General features: G+C 43.3%; 1 protein-coding gene across 1 annotated transcript in view; it reads left to right on the top strand.

Moving 5' to 3' along the window:
- Nucleotides 1-12,468, top strand: part of LOC119437074 (sarcosine dehydrogenase, mitochondrial-like) — an 89,809-nt gene extending 77,341 nt beyond the window's left edge. Inside the window, 4 exon segments of the mRNA XM_037704145.2 lie at nt 2,131-2,278; nt 7,928-8,021; nt 11,657-11,722; nt 11,724-12,468. Of these exon segments, the coding sequence (XP_037560073.1) occupies nt 2,131-2,278; nt 7,928-8,021; nt 11,657-11,722; nt 11,724-11,924 (509 nt within the window). The 3' untranslated portion in view covers nt 11,925-12,468.
- The last annotated feature ends 11,598 nt before the right edge of the window (nt 12,469-24,066 follow it).

The raw sequence follows: 24,066 nt of genomic DNA, 5'->3' as shown, positions 1-24,066 counted from the left end.
TCTCCCTATGTTTCATTTGATTGTCATCTTTCATTACTTCTGTTGCATTGAGGTGCTTTCTGTTGTGTCAATAAAAGTGAAAGCTATTATTGATCGGTTTCCTTAATGGGATGTTCCTAAGTGCATAATAACAAGAAATGAACTAAAAAGGTGCAGCATTGCATGCGTGGCTGGTCGAGCCTTCAAGGTGTTGCTTATGCCATTCTGGGTATTTCCATATAAATTTGTGAAAGATAAATTCCTAAGTCTAAACAGGGTGCGTGCTGGTTGCCCTTTGCTGAAACTGAGAAGGGAGGTGAAACTGGATCTTCAACTTTGGCCTCTTTAACCTCTTACATGTATTCAAAAGGCTGAACTTGGCTCGTCGACACACTTTTACCATTAACTGTTTTCTATACTTGGTGTGGTGGCTCCATGGCTAAAATGTTATGCTGCATAGTCCGAGGCTGTAGGTTCAGCTAGAAATTGTGGCGGCTGCATTCTGATGAGGACGGCCTACAAAAATACTTATGTACTAAGGTTTGAGTGAATATTGAAGAGTTCCAGGTGGTTGAAAATAATCCAGACCCTCCCACTATGTTGTTTCTCAAGGCCCCTGTGCTGCTTTTGGATGTTAAACCTCATCAGTCCCACAGACCTTTACGTCTTTTTTGCCCACTTCCTCTGACATGTGACTGTTCACTCTTGTCAGCAGCATCAGCTCCTCTGATCACATCTGAGAGCATGTTGAATCAACACAGTTGCAACTTCATAGTGCCCTCTAAAGGTAGCAGATCTGCAGCATTAGTACAGTTTTTCTGCCTCTTCACAAACTGACTTGTTTTCTTGCCATTTATATATTTGTTAGGTTATGTAGAGAAGCGACTAAACATGGCACTTGAAACAATGGTGTTTAAAATAATACATCCTGAAGTGTTACACTGTTCATGCTAAGCAATGGTTTCAATTCAAGTGGGATCATGAGCCCTAAATATTAGAGGCATATGCTGCCATCTTTGGCCACTATAGTGCAAGGGGACAGAACACTGTGTATTCATTCATTGATACAAAAGTCGCAGTTTTGCCTGAAAGGCCACGTGTTGATAGCGATAGCGAAGTATTAGACAGCTACACAAAGCAAGGTTTGTATTTTTATCAGCCATATAAATTGCAATAAACATTCACTTACTAATTAAGTTAGCAAACATATGGTGCCACGTACACATAGGCAAACATGAACTGATCTCGCTCAATGACCACAAACACTCGCTGTCAGAACGCTGGCATGATGAAGAGCAGCAATAGCGGTGAACGAATTCCTCTTCGTGCTGCCTCTTTCTTCAACACGTCTCCGGAACTTGAGATTACGTGACCTCCAACACTAGGTGTGCGGGAAGTCAGTGCTCGTGAAGCCGCCAGCCATCTCAGCTCGCCAACTTTTGCACCTGCCACAGATTTCCTCTAAAATAGTGCGCATCGGTCGCATATACGCTCATCCGCACCATGTGCAACAGCCACGCTAGAGGTGACGCATGCTCACTTGCCCCCCTAGTGCGCGCTTGATGGCGTTACTGCACGCTCAGCCTCCAAACCTCCTCCCCCCCCTCTTGCGCACGCTTGATCACGTGACCTCCAACATTGGGCACGAAAAGACTGCATGCATAATGCCACCATTCTTCTCAGCTCACCCTCGCACGCTTTCCCTCACACCCACAGGATGCGGCGCTTGTGGGGCACCGCACATTTTACAGTTCCATTTCCCAATGCTCGACTCTGGGAAAGCAGGTGGTGTTCCCCAAGGCCGGAAAGTTTGGGAACCCCTGTTCTAGACCACCCACTGGTCGAATCCACTCCTCGTTGCCAGTGGTCTCTTTCTGCCAAAGGTGTGCCGTATCGTGGGTTTTGCAGTCCCAAATGAGATGAAACATAAATGTATAATGTTTATTTTAGTGGCAATAACAAATTTCAAATCATTGAAATAAATTTGTGTTGCATGTAGGTTCAAACAGTGAAATCATTCACTTTAGTCTCTTTACATACCTTGAAATAGTTGTTTTTGTGCATTTGTCACATCCTGGAAGCATTTGTAAACATTTCAAAGCATGCATTGTTTCTGTTAATTTAAAATATTTTTACCTTTTTCATTTGAAGGTGATGGATTTTATGTGGCAGCTGCTGGAGCGAGTGCTAACCACTGCCTTGCTCACATTCGCTCTGTTGTACAAGATCACAAGTTCAACGTTTCTGTTGCGGATGAGTCTGAAATGATGGGGATGCTCAGCATACAAGGTCCAAAAAGGTTCGTGTCTTTGCTTCCTTCCTACCATGTTGCGCACACTGTACTTTACAGCACAGTTCCATACAGGGCAGTTTTGTGTACCATATTGTGGGCTCTGATGTCCAAATGTTTTTATCCATTGTACATTTAACAAGTAGGTACTTTTGGTGATCATCTGTGCTGGTTTAATAGCACTCCGCCAAAGTTCAGTGCTTTGTTGAGAGGGGTTTACTCTTTCCTTACCAGGCCAATGAAAATGAATTAATTTTATTGACAGCTTTTCGACACATTGTTAACCCCTTACCGCATGGTGTATCATCATATATGATGCACATAGAACAGCTTCTTCAAGCATAATAGAATCGAAAGGAAAATTACCTAACATATTTGCTTGGAATCCATGTTCTCTCGAATTCTGTGTCCTCTCTAGTAATGAAATACATAGCGACAGTGGCACTGGAAATAACTTTTGAGTTGCTATTAGTGAAAAAAAATGTATGGGCAGCTCGTCACATAAGGTGAAGGAAGCACGGAAATAAACAGGTTATTTTTGCAATTTTTTCTCTTCAAACTGGCACATAGAAAATACCAGGGTGTTTGTTAGCTGTTTTTCAGCCTACTGTAATGTTTTGAATGAGAAATACTTTAGGGTGGCTCAGTGTGGCAAGCATTAATTGCTGTGTCACATATGATACAGCATGTAGTTATGGGTTGTTTTTGGAGGAGAGCAGATAATTGTGTCCTTGTGAAAGTGCACATTTGGTGTCAATATTATAATGTTTGTATGGGCTGTACTCTTTTTAGCACCATTATTTGTGAAGATTACGTCCAAAATTAAAATGCTAGGAGTGATTATAGTAAAGATAGTATGAAGCCTGCTGTGTTGCAAGAGCTAATAAGAATAGCAGCAACATAAAACTCTCTGAGCAAGATGAAGCATATTTTCGCTTACGTCAAACTCCTAAAGACTATGCAAAGCAAAAATTGACATGTCTATAAATGACCTGACCTTGATATTGAAGCTATCAATTAGTCAGTCAAGCATTATGTCATAAAATTTTAAGAAAATTGTACTAGCTGAAGCTGCAAGAAATGCATTCCATTTTTTAAGGGTTCTGATATTTTTTGCAAGACTTTGCAAATCAAATGTCTTTCTGCATGTCCTTAAAATATACCCCTAACTGCATGCTGTATCATATATGATATGCGACATTAGTTTAGGAAATGCAACCAAGCATTTCTTTAGAAAAATGAGGTTTGTTTAGGCATGTCTAGCCTAAACAAAAGCTTGTGTAATTTTTTCAGAAGAATATACAAATTCACCCAGGAAGGGGCAAATCTGTTATGACAATGTTAAACATTGTCATGGGAAATATTCCCCCAGAAACGCCATACGCCATATGGAATGAAGACTGTACTTTAACTAGTTATCAGATTTGGCAATGTTCAGCACATCGGGAAGCCATAAAAAAAATATCTGACAGAAGGTATCGACAAAACTGGCCTCCAGTGCTCCTAGCACTTACTTCCTCGATCAAACAAAGTGAAATTTCAACTTTGTCGACTTGGCTTTGTAACTTTGAAATGACAACTACAGTGAAGACACACGAGCTTCTGTCAGGCTGTCAAATTTTCCACTCCGTCTAAGCACATCCTTAGGAGTGCCTGTTGTTTTTATTATTGTTTTCAACTAATATCAAATACAACTTGTTTCATGGAGTGGGTTGCTTTTATTCATTAGCATTTCAGCAGCATATGTACAACTACCCTACTTTCCATACGAGCTTGGCTAGCAGTCTGATCTCTTGCTTTTTGAACACCGCCTGTGCAAATGTCCTCATTTATTACTGTACAATATTATGCAACACTGTACAGCCCCAGTACAGTATCTTCATGCAACACTGTAGAGCCTAAAGAATGCAGAAATAAAGGAACCAGGCTCTTGCTTAGTAGGCACATACATCATACCGTTTTCCCATTTACGAAGCCAAGGCTTCCCTGCATAACATGGGTGACTAATATGACTGTGGGTGACTATGACTAATATTTATGCCACCAAGTTTGCATACTATATTTTAGTTTTTTTCTAACCCAAAAAGAAGTTGGAAACGAAGAGCAAAGTATATATTATGTATAGTATTTTATATTTTTTTTTACTCTCAGTACTTTTAGTAAAAATCACAACTTATTCTTTAAATTTCTGCTTCTCAGAATGCTCCCTTGAAATTGGTCCATCGAAATTCCTAACTGATCAAAAGTGCACCTTGGGACACCTGTATTAGGTGTTACCTTGCTTCAGTATTATTATAAATAATTAATGTATTCTTATATAAGAATGTGTCTGGCACTTTCTCTTGTAACAGAAATTTCTTTATCAGTTCACATAAACTCATTGGCAGGTGCACAGGATACCCGAAATAGCTAATGGCTTTGTGTGTGCTGTGTTCTCATATGCCTAGTTAATTCCAAGATAGGGTGTGTGTGGCCGCGCTCAGCAATGCTATGCACAGCTGTGGCCGAAGTAGAAGAGGAGAATCGCACTGTCCTGCCCCCCTTTCCCATTGGCACTGAGCCTCCCTCTTCACCCACATATCTCTTGATTTTAATTTTATGTTTGAGGTCTACACACTCTGCTACTAACTTATCCAGGAAAGCTAGACATAATGCACATCTCGCTGACTTTCTGAATCACCACAACTATTTGTTGTTATGGGTTTGTTGAAGTTCCTGCTATCCAGCTTATGTATTACATTTATTTTCTTCTTTTCTCTTTTGTTATGACCTTGCAGTTCCTTCGTATTTTTTCTCTGTTCCCTTCTTAACTGCTCTACTGTTAAACCTTCTAGTTTTTTATTGAACTCTGCACTAACAATAAAAATGAAAGAGGAGCATTACTTGGAAATTATTCTGAAATGAAGGTACTAGTTAGTCATATGTCAGTGTAGCATAAACAGTCTTAAATTTTGCAGTCTCCTTCAGAATTTGGACTTTGCCTGCTTGCACAATTGGAGAAACTTCCAGTTAGACCTCTGCTGCTTTACACCTCTCATTTGCCGGATGTCACAACACAACTTGTGCAATGCCATAAAGAAAACTGTTGCAGTTTCACCCGAAAGGCGAAGCATTGATTGCGATTGCAAATTATCAGACATCTATACAAAGTAAGGTTAATAGTTTTATCGACTGTATAAACTGCGGTGAACATTCGCCTACTAACTTAATTAACAAGCATGGTGTCACACGCACAGAGGCAAACATGAACACATCTCACTCGATGACTGCAGACACTTTGTTTCCCTTCTCTTGTCCTTCATCTATTTTGACTATTTTTTAGTCATGAATATGAGCTATGAGAGAAGTCTCTCTAGCTTTGATAGCATTGTCCACTATGTAAAGATGGAATACAGAAATTAGGGCCGGTATAATGCAAGGGTTCCTTTTGCTTGATTCTGTTTCCTTATCATCAACCGTTCATGGCTGGCTGATCCCGGTGATAATGTGGGCTAAGTACCACTCATACCACTGAAGAAGCACAAAAATTGAAATAGAATCGTTGCATGATCCCGTATTAGCACACATTGGACAGGGTGATGGCCTGATATGGTTTGCTTACAGAAATCTCTTGCCCCTTTATTATATGGTGCGTGTGTGCATGCGTGCGTGCATGCGTGTGTGCACGCCCACACCCATGCACATGCATGCGTATATGTTATCCCAAGCTAATATGCTGCCCTATCAAGTGCATGCTACGCCAGATGTAAGTCTCACACTCTTATGTTGCAAAACATAATGCAATTATTACATGGAAGGCACAACAGATCTGAACCAATTTACCACCAAACTAGGGGAGCGGCATTTTTTTTTGTTGTGTCCAGCAGCCACAGCGCACTGCTTATACTCACAACCAAAACATAGGGTGTCGCATACAAGCACCACAAACAATACATTATTTGATGAAGCCCTTAAGTCCACAAGTTGTAGCTGTAATATATTAAGTAGTAGTTCTGTAGAAAGCATCACCAATGAAATAGAATTGCAGTGTGAAATGCGCAGAGTGAGACATCTATGACCGCACTTCTTGCTTAGCTTCTGCAGTATTGCCTGCTAGGTATGAAACTGGAGAATATGGCTTTTCTGCATAACTTGGTTGTTTGTTGGTTGAGCACGTTGCATATTGAAATGCAAGATTTGGGGGGAAAATAATGTTGCATTATATTCAAAGCGTGCTTCTGAAAAGAAAGTGAGGTGCATTCTTAGCCTGGTGGTTATGGAAAAAGAATTTGGGTTTTACTTGTATAAATATGCTAATTAGCTTATTATTATGAATAGAAATGCACCTGCTTGCAAAATATCACTAGTGGGAACAACACATGCAGTATGTGATTAAGAGATGTACGCAAGTTTTATAAGGCATCCTGTATACCTGTTGCTTTATAGTATGTCATTTTTGTTTAATAGCCACCTTGCAAACTAATCAAACGACATTGAGGTTCACAGATGTTGATGGATAAGGTTTCTTGGCTGTTCATAGCATGTTGATATATTAGGGGTGGGTAAATATTCAAAACTTCAAATACGAATTGAATATTACACACAAACTATTCGTATGTGTGTTCAAATATGAACTATTTGGTATTTTCGAATATCGAAACTAACCAAATATATCGCAACAACTGACTGTTAAAGTCGGGTTACTCTTCTCCGTTTGCTAAGCAAAGTATAGCAAATTGTCAGAAGTGAAACAACAACAAAAGTTTTCGAAGCAATGCCGAAAACAAATTTGACAATGCTAGTTTCGATTTCACGGCGAACGTCTGTATGATAATCTGTGATTTTTTGCTTGTATTCTCTCATTTAGTGTTTATTGCACTCATGCCATTTAGCAGTTTTATCTTATATGCTACAACCAGTGATGTTTTCATTGCAAAGGGCCCTTTTACATGTATCTACAGCACACAAGTCCTTCCGCAGCTTTCTCTTTCCTTGTTCCCCTACTTCTGATTTTTTTTCAACAACCATTTATTACTGCTTTTTTTTAAGTGTTCTCCAAAGTCATGCAGCAATAATTCATTCTTGGAAATCTTGTTTGCAACCAGGCTCTAAAGATACTGAGGGGCTATTCATGCAGCTCTTTTATAATAATAACTAGTGACCTTGTGTTTACAACTGATCCTAATTGAACATGACAATTAGCTATCTTTCTTTTTCACTATCAATACAAGTTTTGTACTTAGTTATATCGTAATAAATGTTACTACTGGTTGATACATGTGCCTGCTTTTGACTATTCAATATTCGATGCTTACTATTCGTATTCGATTTGTATTCAAAAAAGTTTATACTTGCCCATCTCTGTTTGTCACTGTATTAATTTAAATAATTTCTTTTTGCAAGCTTGTTTTTTAAGATTTTTTACTGTGTGGAAATTTCAGAATCATTATATCACTATATAAAAGTCTTGAGATGGCCATGCAGGTGCACTGCTGAAACATTTTGCCTGGTGAAAAATTTGTTCGATCCATATTTTGCAAACTGCAGGCCCATTCACGAAAATCACAAACATTAAGTCCTCACCAAAATTATGTGGCTTACAGTATATCAGATATTCTATTACTTTACAAGCAATTGATGTGTATGCCCTTTTTTTTAATTCTTTTTCATGTCTTTCAGCCGTGAAATCTTGCAACCACTCACTGACACAGATCTATCAAATGCTTCTTTTCCCTTCTCCACGAACAAAGTAATCAATTTTGCTGGGCACAAGGTAAGAGCATTTGATCTTGTCACATTATTTAGCAGCCAAATTAGTTGGTTACAGTGATGATAGAACATGGATAAACTGCCATCTGTTCCATTTTAAGCATCCCATTGTTGTATCTTTTTAAGGACAATCAGGCTCATTGCATTGAGGCACTTTGAAAGCTTGAAGGATCCATGACACAAAATTTTTGAGCTTGAATTAGACATTGCATGTTAAAATGTACATGTCACCACAGCAAGATGGCAAAATTTGAGCGCATTCGCTTGAGTAGAAAATCTTTATATAAATTTATATTGCAGTTGAGCCGTACAGCAGTCTAGCAACACTAACTTAAATCGCGCCCCCCGCCAAGGGCTCCCTCGGACTAACGGAAATCAATCTCAGAGGCCATGCTTTTGTGCATGGCAAGCACCAAAAGTGAATGCAGGAGCTGGAAATACGTCCTGGTCACCATGCGTAGCTTCATTTATGCATGTTTCTCTGGTTGGTTAGCCCAAGATAGTTTCTACAGACGTTTTCTAGTTTGTGCTGCTTTTATTGCACAAGTGAAAGAATCGTGACCACAATTCAACGGCGATGCCCTTGCAGCGCCACTGGCTGCCAGAGCATGCGCAGCAAGATGCTTGATGTGGTTTCGGACTGTTTCGGAGCATATGACACAGTGGTGGCTCCAGAATTCTCGCACAATCCATGCCAAAATGGCAGTCGCTGTCAGGGGTAGGGGCTTAGAGGCAGCGATTGCAAATTGAAATTTCAACTTAATATGTGTGCCGAGAGCCCAGTTTAATAATGTGCATGTAACTATATTGGCCCCTCTACTTTCAGTTACAATAATAAACTGAGAATAGTTGAATGACCGTGTCATGGCCCCTTTATAAAACATGGTACAGCAGAGTAGTTCCGAGTGAATAGCTGCAAAAGAACATCAGAAGTATTTTTTTTTGTTTTCTATATTATTGGGGCGATGCATCTTTTCTCTTTATTTTTTTTTTTTTTTGCTTTTCATATGATTGATTTAATTACTTCATAGAACGAGCGCACCCATATGAGAACACATGTTTACCATGGTGTTGGAGGATTTTGTCAATCTTACCATTATTAGAAAAGTGCGTGTCACCATCCTCTCTTCGAAGTTTTGACACCAACCTTTCCGAAGCAGTTGTGCCCACCTTCAGCCATGGTTTCAATACGCGTAGATGATTGTGAAATCATTCGTCACACAGTGCGAAAAATTCATTCTGCAAACAAACTTTTTTGTTTTCTACCCTCATTCACAGCCTAGGCATTTGTGTAAACGTATTCTTTTTTTTTTGCATAGAAAGTATTTTTTGCTGTGATCATTAAATGCGCTATATAATACTGCATCTCTCTTGGTGAAATGTTTGTCACACTTTATCAAGGAAATCCTTCAAAACGATTGAATATTGAGCTGTTACATGATGGATGTCCAAATGTCATGTCATCTCTGATCTTTATCGTATTAGATTTTTACAAATGAAGTTTTTCTAGTTGACTCAGTGCTCCTGTAGCATTACAGAGCAGCCACTGATAGTCTGAAAAAATGCAACTTCAAAAACAATCAATAAATAAATTTCCGCGCTTCATGCCTATATATAGCATGTGTACTTTTCGACTCGATAGCACCATTTAGTTGCAGTATCCTTTTTCTTCTGCAAGCTTTGCTTGTCACCTTACACTTGTGTCATTAGATCTGAACAATTGTATGTAAAATCGGATAATGGTCCACAGGAAAGATGCTAACAAAGTGCAATACCTACAGTAGACATCCTAATGTGGACTAAACAACTGGTCATTATAAACCGCCCAAATCATTATTCATTACCCTATGTTGCCAGCTGTAAATCTGATCTTGGTTGACCTATTCAGGGTCATACAATATTTAATGCTACCCATGCATGGGTACTATTTCCTCTCTCTACCCTGGAAACATATTCCTATTGCTTCCAATTTGTGTGTAAATTTTTATACAAACAAGGAGGCTAGTTTATTTGTTTGAGCCATGATGTACACAGTAGTGCACATGACCTAAAATGATGCGGGAAGAATACGAATAATTAGTGCTAATTGACATACTACCTAATGGTTTCTGGTGCATGAGAAGTAAAGAAATATGTTTTCACTCGGTAATTTAATGTTATCACCAAGGGGTACATCTTTAAATTGTTTGGTGTCATCTTAGTTACTTAAGGCTCAGATGTTTGAATCATTAAATATATTTTGCTTCTCATTTTTGAGATTCGACAAGTAAAATTAACTGAAATGTGCACATTTCATAGTAAACTCAGGTGACATTTATGGGGCTATACAGCACTGTACCTAGCATGGCATCACCACATATCTCAAACTTCATTATTAGCCTTGATATGTTTGAGTGGTGCCCTCTCATGTGCAACGTCAGCAGGGAGGCTCCACTGCTGTGCTTCGTCTATAATCGCTACATGAAGGTTGTTTGATGTGGGCTACGAGATTTTGAAGCTGCTCGAGTTGGTAGGTTTGTGCTATAGTGCATGAAACATTATAGCACCTGGTCACGGTGGCCACGGTGGCATTGGCTATGGTGTTCTGCTGCAGAACACAAGATTGCGGGTCCAATTCCCAGCCACAGTGACCACATACCAATGGGGATAGATTGTAAAAACATTTGTGCACTGTGCATTCTCCACTCACTCACTCCAATAAATCAATCAATCTATCTATCAATCAATCAATCAGTCAAGTACACTATAGTTTGTATCACTCTGATATGTTGAGCTTGTTGCTGCTGTACATAGGCAACCTGTGTTTGCTGTAGAGTTGATTGAAATATGAAGTTCATTTAAATGTCTCATTGCTGTGTTTGAACATTCTGCAAATTTAAAAGATATCTTGAAATTTTATTCAAGTTCTTATTTTATAACTGCTTCAGATGATGCTTGGTACATATTTGCTTCTTCTTAAGCCTCCCTAAAACTGAATTGGGCAGCTGTGTTTGACAATGGGGAGACTGTATTACCTTTGTGGAATGCTAAGTGGGTAGTATCACTATACAGAGGAAATGATGCTCTGGTTATGTGTGGAGTTTGAACGTTCTGTCAATTAATAAAAATTGTGCCCACTTTTTCATTACTTTCTATGCAGCCCTTGTAATTTCAGCTCAGATAAGTAAGCCAGTCCTTGTCTTTCTCATTCAACCAATGGACGTCAAAACTATTGTGTTTATAGGTGAAAGAAAAGGTATGTATGTGAAAATTTAATTAAATGCAAAAGCTTACATGGTGAAGACTATTTCAATGGAGATAATATGTTAAACAAAACATATAATATTGTCACCTACCTAAACAGTTTTTTTCTGTCATTTTTTAAATTTATAGTGCTGGAAGTTCTCAAAAAAAGAGAGAGAAAAATGGTGTGTTTTTGTTTACTTTGTTGTAGCAGATGTCATATTATCTCAGCAGGTGTTGACATTCAAGACAGATGATGCTTTTTCATTCATCTGTTCCATTTGCACTGTCTGTCATGGATGCTGTCATTGACACTAAACATTAAATGGAGGCTTTATAGATGTGGCATTTTTGAGGATTGTTTCTGTTTTGAATTCAATATACCATTTTGCATCAAGTTCACTTTGTATGTTTCAGGTCCGAGCCATACGTTTGACATTTGTGGGTGAAATGGGTTGGGAGCTGCATATTCCATCAGCATCAGTGTGTTCCTGTTTATACAGCCATTGTCGAAGCAGGCAAGGCTTTTGGTCTGGTGAATGCTGGCTACCGAGCCATCGACTCGCTAAGCATGGAGAAAGGTAAGAGCTGCAACTTTGGCTCTCATGGTTCCTGTTTAACTGTTATGTGTAACTGTTATCTGATAGTAGCACTTGTAGGTGTTGTAATAGAAAACACTTGCTAGCGTAAGAGGGGAAAAAAGAGTGAGAGGGAAAATTGACAGTTTGAAACTCTCTGTGTGTTCTGCAAGAGGTGAGGTTGGGCATCTCTCGGAAGCCTATCAATCTCACACCATTGTCTGCATCTTCACACTGAGGTGAGTGTTGAAGTCAGAAGTAGAGGCCTGATGGGAAATGAAGAGCAGCATTGTGGTGAAACGACGACGACATTGACTACATGTGCGGTGCGTCATGGAAAAAAGAGAGAGCACGAGGTGGCGGCGGTGAAGAAAAAAAAGAAGAGGTAGAAGGCACAAGCGCAGCAGAGACTGGTTGGACATGGCGTTCGAAGAGCCAGGATTCGAGAGTGCTGCCCGGGTGAACCGCTGGGCAGCCTCCTGACCGGGCGCGCTCCTGCGGATGTCTGTGACCAGTGCGGCGACTACTTGCCCGCAACTGTTCCTGGCCAGTGCTGTTCCTGGTCGTTCTGATCTCCTGCCGTTCCTGAACGTCCGAGCTGCTGCCACTGCTCACCCAGCGCCTCGGCAAGTCTTGCTCAGCGACAAAGCCGTCCTGTCACGGTCTCCTTCTGCTGAAGACGACGAGGACGTGAGCACGAGCAAGAACCTGTAGCATAGGGACTTAGCATGCATGTGTAAAACGTGCTTTAGTTACTGTGTTATGTGTGCGTCGTTCTGTTTGTATAGTGTATAATAGAGTGCTTAATCCTAATATATGTTATCTACCAACCTTAACGTCTACGGCTCCATCCTTCACCGCACCGTACGTCAACAAACGTGACGGTACGCAATCATGTCACTACAAGCATGTTTGTTTTACATATCTTCAAATGTTGAGGAGCACTCTTAAGATTGTCGATACTACTTCTTCTATTAAAGCATTGGCCTTCTCTAGGTCTCTAGACCAGGGAACCTGGTGACATGATGTAAAGCCAATCAGAGGTATCACGTAGTTGTCATGGGACACTGCCTACTACTGCACACTCTTGCTGACTCAGCTTTGAGCTGGGAGAGGCTGTGTCCAGTGTGTAAGGGGCAGTTGGCAGTGCAGCATCGAGTTCACCGAAATGGGGAGACACTTTTACTGGCACTCTTATCACTCCTGAGTGGCCCGGCTAAAAGAGATGGCAGGCAACAGGGTGCTCTTCCCGTAACAGTCAGAATAGCTGGCTCTCTCCCACCATGCTTCAGAACACTTATCAAGTGAAGGGACTTTTCAAGGCTCACTTTTTCTAGTGAAGTTTCTAGGAAGCTATCATGGAGACTGTGAGAATCGCCTCGACACCACAGTCTCAGTGCCGGGCATTGCAAACTAATCTCTTTGTAGCAGTTCCCTGAAAAGGGTCATATAGCGATGATGTCGGCACAGGTCCTTAAGTGGAACACCATTCTTGATATTTTCTTGTTCATGCATGCAAGAGTTTGTCACCACCACGGATGCCTCAGTCTTGGTAATGTGCTTGACCCTGTGTTAGAAACTCTTGAGTGCATGACTTTGGATATCTTTGAGCGACCACAGCAGCTCTCACTGCAGAACGTAAACAACCATTTATGTGGGAATCATCGGTGTCTTTTTTTTTTCAAACACCTTAACTCTATTCAGCCAAGTGCTTAATTGTAGTGGAAGCAGAAACCAATAGTGATTTTATTCCACCTTTCTTATTTTTTTTTTTGTGTGTGGAAGTTTGCCCTGCGGCATAAAACGTTTGATGTATGCTAGTTATATAAGCATGTATAGTTTGCTATCTTTGAACACACTCCATCATGCCTCACCACAATCAGCCGTGGAAATGTTCTGTGGTCATATCACTGTCCAGACATGTGGTATTTTGCTTATGATTCAGGAAAGCAAGAATTCAAAAGTGTGAAGAAAGAACACCTGGAAAAGAAAAAGTTGTAGCTTTGCCCATAATGCATAGCAGTTACACGCTAGCCAGTGCAATATTACGCACAGTAACTCTTGCACTGTTTCATGTGGTATCGGTCGGAGTAAACATTTGCAGATGTGCGTGAGCGATCTCCTTTCAAGGAAGAGAAGAGAAAAAACCTTTAGTCAATGATGCCTCTTGTCCAAGTCGTCTTCATCTGTGTAGGTAGTGCTCTCCGGAAGTGGTGAAGTGGAGAGACATGTCCCTTTTTATGCTCCACTTTCCTTTCTTGTCTTTACTTATTGCCAACCAGCTTCTTTTATATTCTTTCACCTTGGCATTGGTATATAAATAGGCTGCATAGCATGGCATCAGCCACTCATTTTAACGAGTTCTCTTGAGGCCAGGCACAACAATGTCCTAGCATACTATTCTTTGCTGTGATATCGGTGGAGTGACTGAGATGTAGAATTTTCAACTGACAATTTTCGAGTCCAGAGTTCGAATCCTCACTTGGGCACTGTGACTTTTTCCTTGTTTTCTTTATAAAATTCTGACAAAGCACTTTCAGGCTTCCGGCAACGGATGTATCATCAGAACTAATGGACATCAAAACGACTAGGGAGTGAACCCATGACAGCTATTACTGTAAAAAAAAATGGTTATTCCAACGCCTCTGCAAACAATGTTGTTTTGCCAAACCCTTAACGATAGAGCTTCAAACAGATTGTGATGTGCACCTGTCCTCTGTGCGCTCTTCGTAATAAGTGCAATGTTTGTGAAAGTGCAAATAGTCCACCATTGTAGTTGTGTGCGTGCAGTAGGATGGACAGTTAAGCTAACTGATTTCATCATTGGGAAACTGTAACCTCATGCTTGCCCAGTCATTTTGGCCTTCGTAGAGCTAAAAGTGACTTTAAGAGAATGAACATTCATAGTTCGCCTAAAAGATCAATGCGTAGCATTGCTGTAGTAGTACTTTCTGCTTAGGAACATTGATTATCTCAATGCAGTAGGTGCCTTTTACCTTTGCCAGTGCAACCAGCAGCAGAACAGATTTCTAGACCCATGCATGCACTTTGCAATCAGAATAGAAAGCTTGACCCATGGAGGAAGGAAGCACTAGCAGCATAAATTCAAACGTGAACAAGCCGAACACAAGTGGAATTCATCCTTGAGATTCTAGGTTTATCTGCATTTGTAAAAGTTACCCTAATTCAGGCTCTAAAATGTACATTCGGGACTATATTATGATTAGAAACTGGCCACAGAGTGCTTGATTACATGTCACACTCCCTTGTAATTACATGTAATAGGTGTTCTGATAAGTTAGGGTTTAAATTTATGCTGGTGGTATACAGCTTGACCACACTTCACCTCATGCACGGAACTGGCACTCAGAGCGTCCGCAGCTGCTTCACGAGAGACAGTCTACCACTGGGTAGAACATATAATGGGTGTTCTTGCGAAGACTGTGAAAAGGTTGCTAGAGCTCCAGTTGAAAATGAGTTTTAAAAACCGGATTAAAGAACGGCAGACATCAGGAAACAGGTTATATGTTTTAATTAACTCGCTAATTGGTTAAATACACTTGTTAATCAATTTAATTAGCACTGCTACATGGCTACCGACAATGTAAAGTTTGTAGCTACTGACGGGGTGATCTCATATTAGTTTTCAAATTGCGTGAGAAGTCATTCTCCTAGCCCCTGTAGCATGAGAAAGTTCCGCACTCTTTTTCTGAAGAACTGAAACTGGTCAACCCGCCGTGGTTGTTTAGTGGCCATGGTGTTGGGCTGCTAAGCATGAGGTCGCGGGATGGAATCCTGGCCTCGGCGGCCGCATTTCGATGGGGGCGAAATGCGAAAACACCCGTGTACTTTAGATTTAGGTGAACGTCAGGTGCTAGGAGAATGACTTCTCGCGCGATTTGATAGCTGATGCGAAAGCAACTCGTCAGTAACCATAACCTTTGCCATAGCCTCCTCGATAACTCTGTGCCTGTCAAACGGCGCTCGATCGGCCGTCGCTTTCCCCTCTCCCTATTGGTCATTTTCACCGAGAGATGGCGCCACCGACGTTGACCAGGCAACGGGGACGAGGTGCTGCTGGCTGCGGTGATGGTGACGAAAAGACGGCTCTCCGAGTGGTGGACCCTAGTGCGCCGCTAGTGAACCTCTTCCTTTACAACGTTGCCCCATTTTTTTCTTTTTTTTTTCTTTTTTTTGCCCTTATTTTTTTGGCCCGAGTATGAATACTGCTCACCCGTTACAAAGGGTACGGCCACAAGTTCACTTCACTTCACTTCACAGCTCATGACTCCTGCCGTGTGCCCGCGTCTCCGTCTCTCCGTTACCTCCGCTGGGATCGCAAGTCGGGTGCATTGTTTTTGTCGGTTTTTCTCGTGCAGTACGGTCAAACCTCGCAACGTTGGTGCGGTCCACGCATTTTAAACCTTCTTGGGTGATCGTGGACCTGAGCTTAACGCTGAGCGACCGGGATTGCTAGATGCTTTTGACGTGCGATCACGTTATTAAAAAAAAGAAAAAAACCTTCGAAGAGGACACGCTCTTTCACAGACATCATATGCGGGTAAAGCACCGTGAACTTCTTCACGTGGATACATATGTAACTTCGAGCAACGCATATATAGTGACAGAAGCGCCCTCGGGATTTTGTATGTCTGAACTATTTGCATCTCGGGATTTTTTTTTTTTTTTTTTGTACGTCTGAACTGTTTGCATCTCGGGATTTTGTATGTCTGAGCTGCATGCATCGTTCAACAAAGCGTTTGCAATAAAATATTTGCTCGCATATTGCTTATTCAAGGCATGCGGCGCTTTTTCTATAGGTCCTCAAATATTTGTTTCTATTTTTCCTGGTCGCCAAGGCACACGGACGTGGTAGAAAGTGCAAAGGTTTCTGGGTATAAATATTCACGTCGGCCACAACGCTCATCTGGTGCAAAAGAACTTGGGGAAAACTTGTCTGAAAGTCGTATAAATAGTATGCTACTAACGTGCGCCGAGGCCCGAAGGACGGCTCACTATAAGAATGAAGGAAGAAGAAGGACGGCTCACTATAGAGCAGCGTCGCGAGCAGTTTTTGACAAGATATAGCTGTAAGAACGCTTGCGACTTGCGTATTCTCTGCACTTTACTACGATAACTAAGAGCGTATTAACCACAATAAACAAACTCGGGCTTTTTTTTTTTCTTTTTCTTTTTTTGCTACGTGCGACGCGCAATCCACTTTGACGCTGTAGTTGCTGCAAGTGCGCTCGCACTTTCACAGACTGTATTCGAGACACTGCCATGGTACTCTACAGCGTTATAAACAAGGCTCTGGTCACCCAGTGGATCGCTGTTCCACCATCACAGCAATTAAAACAGTCGGCGTCGCGCCCGCCGCGCAGACGGGAGGCGCGGTGGCACTCTACGTCGGTGGCGCCCTCAGCGAAATGAGCGGCGGCAGTTTGCAACTCTGCCGACGGCGCCTCCCTATTGTTCTCTCGGCGTCTTGACAGGCACAGAGTTTATCGAGGAGGCTATGCCTTTGCATTCTCGGTAGCCACGTATCTGCGATTATTGGTAAATATTATAGAAAGAGGAAGACGACGAGGACTAGGGCGTTCAGCGCAAGCGGCGCGCTCGTGTTCACATGCTTCTGGATTGACTCCAACGGCCAGTATGGACGTGTTGCTACTGTCCTTCGGGCAATAAACTTCTGCCCTTCTACTTCGAAGACTCTTTGTTTCACACTAATAATTAGAACGATTAGTGTACTTAACTAATTAGCCAGAAAATTAAAACACATGACCTGTTTCCTGACGTCCGCCATTGTTGACAATCCGGTTTCTAAAAAAGTAGTATTTTTTTGCGACAGCAATTATACGGACGCTTGCCGTTGTCGTGCTGTCCTACTATCGACGGCGCATGCGCGGCCCTTGCCTGGGGGTTCAGAAGTAATAAATTGTGGGGTTTTACGTGCCAAAACCAGTTCTGATTATGAGGCACGCCGTAGTGGGGGACTCCGGAAATTTGGACCACCTGGGTTCTTTAACGTGCACCTAAATCTAAGTACACGGGTGTTTTCGCATTTCGCCCCCATCGAAATGCGGCCGCCGTGGCCGGGATTCGATCCCGCGACCTCGTGCTCAGCAGCCCAACACCATAGCCACTGAGCAACCGCGGCGGGTTCAGAAGTACTCCAGATACGCGAAGTACATTTGGCTCCAAAAGCGACGGAGCCAAGGTAGCGTTCTGGCTTCTGCTGCTGGCATGAGCGTTGTGCAGCTGTGTGCATACCTCACCGTGGTGAACGGTGAGTATGCAAGCTGTATTCACCAAGCTGAATTTAAGTAATCGTTTCTTTGGACTCTGCACCAACGCCGACGGCTTTCCTTCGGTCTCGTGCACCTTCGAGGTGCGACGCCTGCAACGCCGCTGGTGGCACTCACTGCACCAGCGTTCTGAGTCGCCTTCAGCGCAACGCTAAGCCTTGCTATCACTTTCAGTGCTTCGCCTTCGGCCGAAGCTGAGAATTTTAAATGCGTAAGCATTTCTATGCTTACCCAACGAGAAAACTGTCCGTCCGTCCACCCCGTAAGACGATCGCTTTCAATATATAAGCCCGCGCGTCTCTTCAACGCGAAGCGGCGAAAACACAGCGCGCGGAACTATCGGCAGACGGCACTCTCTGTCCGCTTCGCGGATCGCTTTCAAGATGCGCTCCGCGCGACCGTGCCAGAGTACATTTGATCGGTACGTGCCGCCGCCAGAGTCCTTTGATGTAAGGCATGTTGTTGGGCTAGGCGGTTCTTGGATTCAGAAAAAAAAAAATTAAACTGCGCGATGAAGACAGGACGTGAATAGAAATAACATAGACGCAAGTGTTGTGTGTGCGTCTATGTTTCTACGTTTCGATTCGCGTCCTGTCTTCATCGCGTAGTAGTAGTATAACTTTTATTTAAAAAAAAATAAATCCAGGTCCAGTGGGTGGGTCCCTCAGTCCAGGGCCCCATCATCGCGTAGTTTAAAACATTTTGCTGAGTCCTTTGATCACGGTTCATAATGGTTCGACACGGATGGACGAGGCGCTAAAGAGCGATAACGGCTTATGATGATCGGAACGTCATCAGCGCACCTGGCGCCGCCGTGCGCCGTTCGTGTCGCCGCAGCGCTGTCGTTTGTACTGGCCGGATCAAGTACACTGATAATGACACCGGGCTGCGTGGATGAGAAAGTGGCACGATGCTTACGCATACTTAGACTCTAACTCAGAGGAGTTTCTGCGTGATATTTTTATTGCGATAGCAATTATATGGACACTTCAACCGGATTTCTGCCGTCGCCGTCGCCGTGAGGTTCCCTATAGATAAAATCTTCGCCGCGTGCCGTATTTCCGAGCGGAAGCGTGCGGGGACGCGCGCTATCACGGAGAGCGAACGCACTCAATCACCCACGCGCAAGCAAGGAAGCGGGAAGCCAGCGCCTGAGGGAGCGGGGGGGGGGGGGGGCGCACTTCCACTCTGCCAACAACTGCGCTCATCGCTCGCTCGTACCGTCTCTTATCTCCACACGGCTCTGACCTTTATGCGCCGTGCATTCGCCGCTCAGTTTCCGTTAAAACGATAGACCGCACGTACCTTCGCCGCCGCGGCGTATGCGCTTGCTGCCGGAGTTTTGACGGTCGTTGTCTGCAGTCATTCAGTGTGATCTATTCATGTTTGTTTGTGCGCGCTCACACCACGCTTGTTCATTCAGTTAGTAATAGTCGGGCCACATTTTCCAACGCACGCTACACATGCAATGCTGCCCGGATCGGCAGTGCAGCGCTACAGGTGTGTCCCTTCGCACGCGCTGCCCACGGGAAGCGCTTCTCATCAACACCACCGTTTCACACGCGCCTTCTCGTGGTCATCGAGTCTCTCTTCATCTCGTTCTACTTACGCCGCAGCACACCTGCTTACTTAATCAGCTCATGTTTACTACAATTCATATTGCTACCAAAGCCGCTCACCTTACTTCGTATGGCATTGCTGTGTTGCTATCGCATTCATTGCTTCGCCCTTAGGGCGAAACTGTGACATTTTTTAAAAATCTTGAGTGCTCTATTCTTAGAAATTTTGGCAGTTTTCGCAAAAAGCACGCGGTATAGGTTTCTTCTGCATTCTTTTGTTATTTACTACTTCCTCGTAAGCCATACAGTGATGGCTTTGTAAAGTCTTTACAAACGTATCATGTTCATTTTTTGAAAACTCTAAAGCCTTTCATTTTTAAATCGTTCAAAAGCCATATTATGCAGTGAACTCAAACATGTTTAAGAATAAAATTAACCTGTCTTGAAATGAAATGGTGGAACCTTAATTTTTCAACAACCGCAAACTGCACAAGCTGTTGTCGGAGCCAGTCATGTACCGTCACCCTTTACAAGTGCCTGAACAGCGAAAATGGGTATCCACCTTCTTGCAACATGCTTCCAATCGGATACCCACCTCTGCCTAACATTTTTATTGCGATATCAATTGTATGGACACTCCAAAGCGGATTGTGCCGTCGCCGTGAGGTTCCGTATGACGTCAACGGCGATCAAATCGTCGCCGCGTGCCGTATGCTGTATGTGAGTGAAAGCGCGCGAGGGACGCGCGCTTTCACGAGGAGCGAACGCACGGCGGCGGAGAGCAAACGCGCGTTCTTCGCCGTGCTCCCTGAAGGGCTGCAGAATTGAGAGTCTCTTTCCTCCTTTACAATCACCATATATAGCGAGCAAACGTAACTTCCGTCGCGCGAAAGGCCGTGGGGGGACGGGAGGGAGGGAGGGGAGGCGACGTTTAGCTGCGACACCAAATGCCTATATTTATATAAAAACGTTGCGAGGCGAGAAGGTGGTAAAGACTTTCGACGCTGCTCGACGAGTGTCCAGTTCGCGTGTACGCGTCCAGTTCTGATCTCGTCGAAAACCTCCGAGCCGCCCCCAGAGGCCGCGCGCGTTCGGTGCGAACGCGGGCAAAATGCCGACGGCGTCGACAACAGTTCATGTCGTTTATACAGCTGATAAAACTACTATCCTTACTCCGTATAGCTCACTGCTGATTTGCTATCGCAATTGATGCTTCGCCTTTCGCGTGAAACTGCGACATTTTTTTTTTTTTTTTTTGCAACTGGGTACACAAGGATTGGGGTAAAGTGAAAATAGTTCTACATGCGTTCATAACAGTCTTGTTGACTACCGTTTGTTGTGCGCGAGCGCGTTTGCGAGCTATAGACAACCAAAACAGCGCCGCTGCCGCCGCCGCGTGAGCTCGGACCGCCAGTATTTACAGTTTAGCTCTTTATTTTTAATCTCGAAGGTCATCGCTGTTGACTGAGGAACTCACGATAATACATTAACTTGCAAAAAAAAAACCCCAAAAAAAGTGTACCGTTGCCGCTCCGCGCACCGTTATTCAGCGCGCGCCGGCCAAGTGAATACCGCTGTACCGCGCGCTCCATGAAACAGAATCTTGACGCAAATGAATTGTCGGACGCACAGAATTTTGCTATATATTTATTTAATTGTTTTTCGCGCAAATGTCGGAAGTCACACGCTCTACGGAATGGCGTTCGGTATGACCGTTGCGCGACGCTAACTCGAAGAGCCCGCATTGTCCGGCCACGTGGGACCTAGTGTTTCCAACCGTAGGGTAATTTTCCCGCGGTCAAGCAACACTGGCTTTTTGCTATTTTCGCTGTTTGATAGGGCCGCCCGGGAATTGTTAGAAGAAATTTAGGGTTTTTCTGCCCTCTTCTGGACGTTTATCAAAGACCAAGAAAGAAGCCCTAGGAAACCATTTTCAAAATGCGAAGTCTGGTCAGTCGTATATATACCCACTGAAGCCAAGTGTCCTTGCTTCATCTATTCCGGAACTCAAGCGATGACAGGGGCAGCTGGTCCGCTTGCAGAACTTCGTCCAACCAAGCGCCACGGAAATTAGTGACGTTAAGGCCGTTCCACATTCAGCGTTTTCCCGGCGTGCACGACTTCCGAGCTTGCTGCCAGTTGAAACGTTCGATAGATGCGCGGCGCGATAAAAAGACTGCTATAGGCAAACGTACATGGGACGTATGTAATTGTAAGGACGTTCATTAATTATAGTACGGATGTGCGAATATTCGAAATTGAATAATGCCCTTTTCTATCCAGTCGTCGAATCAAATAGTCGGTATTCGTAAATATGAATATATTGCGAATAATTTTCGAAGAGTTTAAATCCTCTAGTGTGCGCAATCAAACTTAAAGTTTGAGCAAAAGAGCGGTAAATTTCATCCCGGTGGTCATATATAGTAGACATAAAACGCAAGACGTTACGTAGTATACGTAGAGCGTGCTATACATTACTCATGGAGCCAGACAGTACCTTCTGAACCGCGAACATTCGGGCGCTCCAAATATATCCGCTGTTATACGCGAACAAACTGCTTTCTTGTTCCGAATGCTCCATTTGAACTTTTAATAAACAACGCTTCGTAGCGGGCGATGTTATGAGAGAAACTTGCTGATATTGATAGGATATGAACATCGTTTTATATTAAAAGTGGGAACGACTGCTTGTTACTCTAAAAGTATTTGATATTCGATTCGTTTCTGGCACTATGCACTATTTGATTCGTATTCGATCCGGTCTCAAAAATTACTATTCGCACACCCATAGTAATCATAAAGCGTAGATATTATTTTGCTGTTTAGGTTGTTTATTTTTGCCGCTTGTAATTTACTGTTAACGCTCCTCCTCATTTTAAATTGTGTATAGTTAAGTACTCGAGGTAGAAATTAGTGCGTAGGTTCATGTATAAGGTTCTGTCGGCCGCCGCGCTTACAGTCTTTCGAACAAGTGGTTGGCAACACTGGTAGGCGCGCAATGCGCGTCTAAGTGCTTGTCAACGTTTATATGTATGCTTTCTATAAACGTTGGTGCTTGTCAGCTCCCTATAGTGCTTCTTGCGAATACCCCCCCCCCCCTCCCCCGATAAGGTAGAAATGGACGCGATGCCGAAGCAAACCGCAGTGATATGCGTCATTCGCGTGCGCCTGTGCCGCGAATCGCACGCGAACGTGCCCCGTGTGCCCGTTACAATATGCCGTTTAAACGGCTTATCGTCATACCGTAGGCAACGAGTTGACCAGGCAGATAAATGCTGCAAGGTTCGAAAGTGGCTCTCAGCTTCCTCAGAGTATGTCCGAATATCCTCTTCGGAGATCAGGATATCCGAGTTCATTCGCGCTCACGTGCTATACAGACTAACCCGCGAGCTAAACCCGCCGCGGTATCTCGAGCTCAGCAGTGCAACGTCACAGCCAGTGGGCTTTATATAGCCCACTGGCTAAATATATATAGCCCACTGGCTGTGACGTTGCACTGCTGAGCTCGAGTTCGTGGGGTCGATCCCGGCGGCGGCGACGGCCGCATTCCGATGGGGGCGGAATGCAAAAAACGCACGTGTACCGTTCACCATGGGTGCACGTTAAAGAACCCCAGGTGGTCAAAATTAATCCGGAGCCCAGCACTACATAATCGTATCGGGGTTTAGGCACGCAACACCCCAAAATTTACCTCATGTTATCGCTGACACTGCAGGCACGCGAATCGCACAGCGATTAGTCTTGCGCGCCGCTGCGGCAATGGAGTGCGTGTAGACTATACCGAAGTGCGGATGTGGCATTGCGGTGCTGTTGGTAAGTCCTATGATGTCAACCCAGGGAGATATTCGTCCTGGCCGTGCGCGGAAGCCACTTGAACCCCTGCTCTGTGCATCAATTGAGCCATGCTGCAGCGTCGAGGGCCCTTCAAGCTGCATCACAGCACAATTTACTTTGGTCCACTCCACGTGTTTTAAAATCAAGAAAAAGAAATGAATCGGACAAAAGCTCCACAATATATACAACTTCAAATAATGTCTGGGCTAAATCGGAAGTTATTGTCGTGTTTATGCTAAACTCTCCACTGCTAAGCTTCTAACCACGTACTCTCGGAAATGCGGTCTCGATCATTTGAAATGGAAAGTTCACAATGGGAAAGCTTTCGTCCAGGATTTAAAGTTAGGGTAAGGAACGACTCGGAGGGGATGCTTAAAAGGCCATTGAAAAAAAAAAAAAAAAAAAAAACACGGGACATTTTCCTGATTGGTGCGTGAAGAACCACTCGTACGTCACAGGGTCACGCGCATGTGTTAATTGTTAGCTTGAGTACTAGTTAAATTTAAATGTGGAAGAGACACTAAATAGAAGTCTTAAGTAAATTC

This window comes from Dermacentor silvarum, chromosome 1 (assembly GCF_013339745.2).
Source record: "Dermacentor silvarum isolate Dsil-2018 chromosome 1, BIME_Dsil_1.4, whole genome shotgun sequence".
In the NCBI taxonomy this organism is placed as follows: domain Eukaryota; kingdom Metazoa; phylum Arthropoda; class Arachnida; order Ixodida; family Ixodidae; genus Dermacentor; species Dermacentor silvarum.
Note: the sequence above shows the minus strand (reverse complement) of the source record. Positions and strands in the feature narration are given on the sequence as shown.